This window comes from Prionailurus viverrinus, chromosome E1, assembly GCF_022837055.1.
Source record: "Prionailurus viverrinus isolate Anna chromosome E1, UM_Priviv_1.0, whole genome shotgun sequence".
Taxonomy (NCBI): Eukaryota; Metazoa; Chordata; class Mammalia; order Carnivora; family Felidae; genus Prionailurus; species Prionailurus viverrinus.
The window spans coordinates 31210519-31219416 of record NC_062574.1 but is presented as its reverse complement, the minus strand read 5'-3'; the positions used below and the strand labels follow the sequence as shown (position 1 = coordinate 31219416).

General features: G+C 44.2%; 1 protein-coding gene across 5 annotated transcripts in view; it reads left to right on the top strand.

The window, feature by feature from the left end:
• The first annotated feature begins 393 nt into the window (after nucleotides 1-393).
• TOM1L1 (target of myb1 like 1 membrane trafficking protein) overlaps nucleotides 394-8898 on the top strand; it is a 49585-nt gene continuing 41080 nt past the window's right edge. The window contains exons 1-4 of one of the 5 annotated variants that reach the window (XM_047832846.1): nucleotides 394-457; nucleotides 1383-1897; nucleotides 4261-4345; nucleotides 6421-6499. In XM_047832846.1, coding sequence (XP_047688802.1) covers nucleotides 1840-1897; nucleotides 4261-4345; nucleotides 6421-6499 — 222 coding nt within the window. In that variant the 5' untranslated portion in view covers nucleotides 394-457; nucleotides 1383-1839. Of the gene's footprint in view, nucleotides 458-1146; nucleotides 1898-1947; nucleotides 2513-2533; nucleotides 3073-4260; nucleotides 4346-6420; nucleotides 6500-8898 lie in introns of those variants that run through there. The other 4 variants (XM_047832848.1, XM_047832845.1, XM_047832849.1 and 1 more) reach the window with 4 other exon arrangements.

Genomic DNA, 8898 nt, shown 5'->3' with positions numbered 1-8898 from the left:
CTTTTGATTTCGACTCAGGTCATGATCCCAAGCTCGTGGGATCGAGACCTGAGTCCAGCTCCGTGCTGGGTGTGGAGACTGCTTAAGGTTCTCTTCTCCCTCTCTCTCTCTTTCATAAATAATATATAAATTAATAAATAAATAAATAGGAAAAAAGAAAAAGATCTGTCCAAATGGTTCGCTCCTTCGTAGTTCTCAGTTCCTTTTGGCAGGCTACTGACATCACCAGCAGCCTAAGCTACAGTAGACTTTCTCTTTAAGATTGTTTGGTTGTTGTGTTTCAGAGAAGGTGAAATATTCTCCTGGAGTCTATAACATAGAATAGAGATTAGGTTGGTGATGTCACAAAAGAGATTTTCAGCAGTGTTAGCAGGCTATATATAGTTATGACTAAAGAAATGGACAAAGGGCACCATCTGAAATAGCCACTCACCCTGGTGGAGAATATGAGTTACAGGTATGATCAACCCCATTATAAGGAATGCCATCACATTAAAAATGTTTCATTCTCGGTTTTGCTCACGTAGGTCAAGAAAAATTTAAAATAACAGAAACAGGGGAAAAAAAAGTTAACCCTTTGGCACTGTTGCAATTGGTTTTGACTTGTGTTTTAAAATATAAGACCAAGAAAAAAAAGAAATAAAATATAAGACTAAGGACATAAGTCAGAACAAGCCCCCTTTGATCTCTCTATTCACCGTTTCCAGGACCAAAGAAGGGCTTGTAGAACTGGCCCAAGTTGACTGCAGGAAGCAAGGTCTGGAGGGACAGAGAACCCAGTTTATGGCTAGCTGCCATCACCTGGAGACACCCCACTCTCTAGCAGTCTCTGGCATCACTGGAGATTGTTAACATGGCTAATCAGATGTTAATTGAATGCGCAGGAAAAGGAAATAAATTCTGCTTCTGAAAAGCAGCTGGAAAGGGCTTGGACTGCTCAGGCTCAGATTTACATTCCAAAGCAGTCCTGAAGCCAAACCCACTCCCTGCCAGAGCAGGAGGAAAACCCCTCTCCTCAGCTTTACTGGAAAACACAACTCCGAGGAGGGAGGGTCAGGAACCCACAGCTTTCATGGAGGCGCCCTGTGGTCCCTCAGGAAATACAGGCGAGACAAAGGCCGCCGGGTCCTGGGGCGTCCCTAAATTCGAAGCCAATCCCTCCTCCTATTTATCACCTCCTTTAAAGGGCAAGGAAGACACCTCCTCAGGATCTCTGGGGTGACGGTGGGGGCGGAAAGTAAGGATTTCTACTTACTCCATTCATTCAGTGGTTAAATATTTATTTTGTGGTGACAGACACTGACCTAAGCGGTTTATATCCCTAATTCTCACAATAATCCTCAGATCTGTGTTATTAACCCGATATTTCCTTCTCTACAAAGCGGAGCAAGAGGCGCAGAGCACAGCAGCAACTTGTCCTGTAAGCGGTGAAATCAGAGCCTGGGTCTCTAATCTCCAGGCTGTGGCCGTTGGGCCGCCGGCTCCTAGGGGCTACAAGCCCACCTCGGTCTCTTGTCGGCGTCCCGCGAGCCGTCCCGCGAGCCCTCCCGCGGGCTCCACGCGGCGGCCACAGCCCGCCCGCGCCACCTGGAGCTGGCAGCGCCGCCTCCTCGCTGGTCCCGCGAGGCACGTGGCAGGTGCGCGGGCGCCCAGTGTCCCCGCCCCCGCGCCCCACGCAGGGTGCCCGGCGCCCCGCAGCGGCAGGGCAGGTCGCGCAGCCTCCGCCGAGCCCGGGAAGCGCTCGGACGAAGAGGAGGAGCCAGGGGCACCGAGCGGGTGGAGTCGGGAGCACGAGAGCGGTGGAGGCGGATTTCCTGGGCCCGGCTCGGTGGGGCTACTATGGCGTTTGGGAAGAGTCACCGGGATCCCTATGCGACCTCCGTGGGCCACCTCATAGGTAAACAGCCGGGGCGGGAGGGGAGAGAGACGCCAGGGCCGGCGTTGGGGGCCCGGGGCCCCTTCCCGCTTGACTCCATTCTCGGCCTGGTCCAACTTGGAGGAAACCCTTCCCTTCCTCCCCCCCCCCCCCCCGCCCCCGGAACTTTCCCAGGGCACCCGCATCGCACCCAGCGCCTTCGAAGCATTTCTTTGTGGCCGACTCCCTCTGGAACCCCTCCTCAAACTCTACCTCCCTTTTGGTGCTCCCCGGAAAGTGTAACCGAACAGGTGAATCACGCACGTGATTCAGGTGTGGAGTGTTTGGGCCTCTGCAAGGAGAGAGGGTAAACTTCTGTGCCAGGAGAAAGCTGTTCATATCGTACGCCCACTCGAGGGCCCAGTGTGGCTCTGACCTGTTCACCGAAGAAGAAGAAGCCTCGCCGAGGTTGAGTGATGTGACTTCTGTGTGAGAGGCAGGTCCTTTAAATCGGTCCTGTCTGGCGCCAAGCCCTTAACAAGCTGAGTTACTTTTTGTGAGTAAACAAAGAGAATGAAAATGCCCAGCACTGGAGTGAGGGAAGCGGGAGCGGAGGAACAGTCGGGGTCGCAAGAGGCCTTTGGAGGCACCACGCAGGTATTTGCCTAACTCCTTCCTTTCATCTGTGGCTGTACTCTGAATAACGTACCGGGAAGCAGAAACCAGCGACTGGATTGTCTTACCAGTGCCCTCTCCCTTCCTCCCTTCTCCTCAACACCTCCCTCGGGGAACCGGGTGTGGCACGGTGCCTATGGATGCCAACCAAACATGCTAAATATAATGTCAGGAACTTAGTGGGGTGACGACATCCTGAGAACCAGGTGGTTACAGTAAGGAGGCTCAGATTTGGGCAGTTTTGCCTGCAGCTCCATTAACAGTGGGGAACACCCCACCCGTCCTGAACCTTAGTTCCCACATCTTCATAAGGGGGTGAAAGTGACCATCACCGAGGGGGGGAGATGCTTTCTAAACTGTTGCTGGCTATATCCCTATTGGACATTAAAATGAACTTTGAGTGGATATAGATTCAGACTGTGTCTTCATAGGCTGATGATTTAATGTTGTAAATATTTGCTGACTGCCAGCTATACACCTGGACCTGGATGAGGCAAGGGTGAGACATGGTCCCCACCCTCACGGAATGAGCAATCTTGTAGGTAAGACAGACACATTATGTAGTAGCTACAATATAGTACCCTTGCAATATAAGAAAACTGTAAAACAAAACTTATGGAACGGGAGAAACTGACTTTGTCATGGCTTTTGAAGGGTGAATAGGAGTTTTCTAGGAAGAAGGGAAGGTAGGAGGAAGCGCTTGAAATGGGAGCAAGGAATCTGGGAGAAGGAACAATAGTAGGTGTCTAAATGACGCAAAGTTGTTCAGCTCTGTCGATGGAGTGCCAAATTCAAATGATACTTTTCCTAGATACGGAAGCAGACTAAGCTTTGGGGTTCTTCCAACCAAACCCTTTTCTTCCTTCCTCTTCATTCTCCTTTTTAACTTTTTCTTCATTCCCCCTAGACCTAGTGTTTTCATGCTGAGGATCTCCTCCTCCCATGAAGGAAATATATTGAGCTCATTTAGGTTGTGTTCTGTTACTCTTCCCAGATGGCATTTTATATTCTTACCGAGAATATCTGGAGAGGGAAAATTATCTGATTGTTTAATGATGTGGTTCCAGGTGCAGAAGCACTCCAGTCTGCCTGGTGCAGCTTTGGTTAGTAAAGGTGCTGGGAGTGACCTTGCTCTAATGCTCAAGGACACAGACAATTTCAGTAGTTCTGATCACCCTCTTTCTCAGTATGCCCCTCCCCAACTCTAGGAGACTAAATGACTTAAAAAAACAAATAAAAACGGACATCAAATAACTGAAATTTGAGTGCTAGTTCTACCTTGTACTGGCTGTGTAGCCTTAGGTAATTTCCTTAACTTCTCTAAACTTCTGTTCGTCATCTGTAACAGTGGGTTAAATGAAGTTGCATAAGGTAAAATACTTTGCACTATGCACTTCACTTTGTGCACCGCTCAACAGGTGCTTGTCCTCAGAAAGACAGGCAGGCAGATGGAGGTTTGGCTGGCCTGTCTTGGCCCTGCAGCCTGAGTGTTGTGCCTGTAGCTTTTATTAATAGGTCCATTACTGCTGTAATGGCAGCACTCTGAACTTGAGTTCTGATTGATTCCTGAATTACTGGGAATTGCTCAGAAAAAAAAAAAATCTCTTTGTCTTTTGGTAATATAAACTTAATGGTACTTGCTAGTAAACCCCAAGCAGATTATTTCGGGAAGGTCAGACATTTCTTCTTCTGTGTTAGCTCAGACTCAACACAAGAGCTTTTCTTTGCAGAAAAGGCTACATTTGCCGGAGTTCAGACTGAAGATTGGGGCCAGTTTATGCACATCTGTGACATAATTAACACTACCCACGATGGGTGAGTACAGTGTGTGGTGCACGCGTTTACCTCTGATAAGAAGCATCAGGACTACAGCACATTTTCTCTTGAACACTCTTTGGTTTTCTTGAGTGTTTTCGTCACCCCTTGGGCACCACTATCTTTTGAAGGTGTGTCTAGTTGAAACATTAAGACGGCTGCTTATTTCAGCGTGTGGAATACTTGAGAATCCATTATAATTTTTCTCTTTGCCTTTTCTTCAGTAGTTTCAAATTTTGTCTTTGTGAAGCTCAAATTCCTTTTTATTCAAAGAAAGGAGAATTTTTTCCTTCTTTAGAAATTCCCCCTGCTCTGATTGCCAGTATTTTATGTTACTTTAACTGAAAAATATTATCCAGAAGCTAGTAAACTCCTACTGGTGACCTGTCCTGGGCAATTGTCATTATTTATTTATATATTTTAACGTTTATTTATTGTTGAAAGACAGAGTCAGAGTGTGAGCCGGGGAGGGTCAGAGGGAGAAGGAGACACAGAATCTGAAATAGGCTTCAGGCTCTGAGCTGTCAGCACAGAGCCCGATGCGGGGCTGGAACTCACAAACCACGTGATCGTGACCCAAGCCGAAGTCAGATGTTTAACTGACTGACCCACCCAGGCGCCCCAAGGCAATTGTCATTATTAACCAGGAATTAACCTAGCAGCCTTTTTTTCCTCTCCTTGTTTGTGAGACAATTTTTTCTTAATGTCAACTGGCCCACGTTCATGCTGTGTTCTTAAATGGTGTCCTTTTGTTATACGTTTTAAACTTTAGGGAATTGAAGCTTTAAATAAAATCATTAAGGTCAACTGTTTTGTGAATTTAGTCTGAATTACAGATTGTTATAAGGGATACAATTCTGTTACTTTTTCTGTGTACATTAAACTGATAACTGATAGCAAAAAGATTTAGTCTAGTTTATGTTGATTGTTGACGAAGAAAACATACATAATTGTTGATTATATTAATTGACTGTACTTTAAGGTGTTTATGGTGTTTTCCCTATCACCTTGTTTACCATATTTGGTTCCTCTGGCCTTTTCTTCACTGATAATACTAATTTCTTCATTGATAATACAAAAAGGGAATCTCAAAGTAAAATGTTTCCTTTCAAAAAAGTACCTTTATTCTTAAACTTTTCTAAGCATTTAATCTTAGATTTTATGTATGATTTTTTAGAAATATAGATAATATCTATATATTTATAATAGTTATAATTCTAGGTAAGCATATGTAATTGTCCTATAATAGGAATTCTATCCATGCAAACACAGACAAAATTGGAAGGTAATGTAAAAAGGATTTGTGTCTTTTTTTTCAGTTTTGTTGAGCTATAATTAGCAAACAGCACTGTAGAAGTTTAAAGTGTACAGCATGATGCTTTGACCTGTATGTATTGTAAAATGATTACCACAATAAGTTAACATCTGTCACCTCATACAGTTAACAAAAAAAAATTTGGGGCCTCGTGATGAGAGCCTTTAGGGTCTCCTCTTAGCACCTTTCAGGTATCCCATCAGCAGTGTTAACTATAGTCATCATATTATACTTTACATCTCCCAAGAAGTGATCTTCTAACTGGAAGTTTACTGTGCCTTTCAATCACATCAAAGTAAATTTTGACCCTCTGTTTCTACATAATTGTTCCTTTTATAATGTAAAATTGTAGCCCATCAGAAGCTGACCTACTTAGTTATAATTCCTCCTATATCCCCTTCCCTCTAGGGTGCTCAGGAAATAGTCTTAAAAATGCTAACCTTCATTGTTTTGGAAATTACATTTCCTATAAACCAGTTTTGTGCAGTTATAGAAGGATATGGATATGAATACATTTCATGTGTAGTGTTTTCTGAGTAATACTGTTATGTAAATATTCTATTTGATTCTTAAGGGGGTAGATGGTATTGTCTGCCTACGTGTATGAGGAAACAGGTGTGAGAAGTTAAGTAATCTGCCCAGGGTCACACAGCAGAACCAGGACCTTGGTCTTCTCTTTCCACGATACATATTGATTTTCAGAGACTTCTTATTTTTGGCAATGCCTAAATTGATGATTCCATTGTATTTATTGCTATAGGCCAAAAGATGCAGTAAAAGCTTTGAAGAAAAGGATTTCCAAAAACTACAATCATAAAGAAATCCAGCTTACCTTGTCAGTAAGTATTTTTAATATTATGATTAAGACTCTAGGATTTCCCAAGCTATAGTCACATTTTTAGTTTGGAGTAAACAAAACAAAGAAACATAGATAGATAGATAGATAGATAGATAGATAGATTCTGAGATAATAGGTTAGCACAAAGTTATTTACCATATGAATTAAAACTGAGAATTGCAGGGGCGCCTGGGTGGCGCAGTCAGTTAAGCGTCCGACTTCAGCCAGGTCACGATCTCGAGGTCCGTGAGTTCGAGCCCCGCGTCAGGCTATGGGCTGATGGCTCAGAGCCTGGAGCCTGTTTCCGATTCTGTGTCTCCCTCTCTCTCTGCCCCTCCCCCGTTCATGCTCTGTCTCTCTCTGTCCCAAAAACAAATAAAAAACGTTGAAAAAAAATTAAAAAAACAAAAACAAAAACTGAGAATTGCAAAATTGAGAGAGTTTTGCCGATTGTAATAAATAGCATTTAATTTCGTGGAGAGCGTGTTCCTGGAAAATCAGCTTTTCCTGCTCAGGAGATGGGAACTGGTAATTCAAAACTTGTAGACACTGATCCAGTCAAGAAGTCTGTCTATGTGTTACCCATGGGGAGAATTGAAGTCTTGAAAAATGCTTCCCTGTTAGCTTTTTACCTCACTTGAACAGCTCTGTGGAATTCTGAGGTGCTGGCAGCTCATTAAGTTTCAACCAACCTCCCCTCCGTGGTATAATTTGGAGAGTGTTCTTTGTTCATTTAAAGAGTGCTGTACACCTTACTGTCTGTGACTTGGGTGTGGGCATTTATTGGATGCCTTCCCGTTTCCACCCCCCACCCCCATCCTGGGCCGTAGGATCTCTTCAGTCACTTCCAGTGAGTTGCCTTTTTCACTAAGGTAGGTTTTGTAAGCCCTGCCTGCTGCCCAAGAGTGAGCTCTGTAGCTTTCTCATTTTTCCTGCATGCCTTTGTTTACCTCAGCCAAGCCCCAGGCCACAAGGTTAAGGACCTAATCAGCCAGTATCACCCTCCCCTTAGGGGCTCTGGGAGTATTTATCAAGAGGACTATGGGACTGAGGTGACCACAGCTCCAGTGTTTGAGTTTCAAGGGAAGAAAACTGCCATCTTGCTTGAGAAGATAAATGTATGCCACCTTCTATGTTTCAGCCTGTGGTATTATTTCACCTTCTTACAGGTGTTTATATGCTGGATGTGTCTTTTTCTCTGTTGTGCCCAGCCTTCTTGGCATTTCTGTGGTTTCTTCTTATCCCTATCTCCCTCTCTGTTTCCATCCTGGTTCCCTTTTCTGATGATGAGCTGGGGAGAAGGTGAGGTTATTCTAGAGTGTTGTCTCTTCTGGCCCTCCATTTCTCTTTGGGTTCCCACTCTTTCTTCCCTTTGGGTAGTTCGGTATCTAAAGCCTTACTACCAGCTACCTGCCTGTTCCCATTACCTGTTCCACCTCTGATAACTGTACATCTTCCACCTCATGTTTTCCATACCAGAATGTGAGAACAAACAAATCTAAAACCTACCTATGCCAAAGTAAGGGGAGGGGGGAGTCATGGGTTGGGGGTCAGAATAGCCCCTCATTGTTAGGTCAGAGTTCATTAAGGTACCTACTTCTTGGGTTTTCTTTAAATAGGCCTTTGACTCTTGATAGCTTCATGTAGATTTGCCCCAATCACTTCATTTCTGACTACTCACTGCGTTGCAGAGGTGTTTATGGCTTCAGAACAGACTTTAATGTTAACTTAAGCCAGACTTAATTATGAGGGAAATTAGCCACAGAAAGAATCATTCAATGTCTGTCAAAGCAATTACATGTTTACCAATGAATTCTTTAAAAATGGATGCCCATATGTGACACTTCCATTTTATTACTCTGAAGTGATGAGAGCCTGTCAAAGTCAATTATAAACGTTCTTTGAATTATGTGTCATTTGGGTTCTCCATGGACTTCGCTGATCTTGATTAGGTCTTTGATGGGACTGGACTACACTGCAATTTCCTACCATCAGTTGGTGGGGCAGTTTTGTCAAGAAGCCGATAGATTGGTTTTTTAAAAAGCATTTTGTTACCAAACTTCATAACTCTTAGCCAGAGGCTAGCCCTTTGAAAGCGACCTTGTGATAAGTCTCAGCAAGATACTATTATTGTCAAGTGGACAGTGGTTGAACAGGTTCCTGGGAATCAATTAATTAATAGGCCTTTGTGGAACACCACCTAGGTGGTGAGTTGTGGGGGCTTCAGAATTTGTGTAAAATGTATCTGTTTATCCAGGAGCTCATTGTAGGGTGAGCTCATCCCCTGGGATGGCCATACCTCTGTGGGGTCTTCAGCTCTGGATGGCCCCAAAGCCTGGTTTACTATGTTTGGTTTAGAAATTGCAAGAAATAAAACTACCAAGTAGCTCTTTTTCTTCC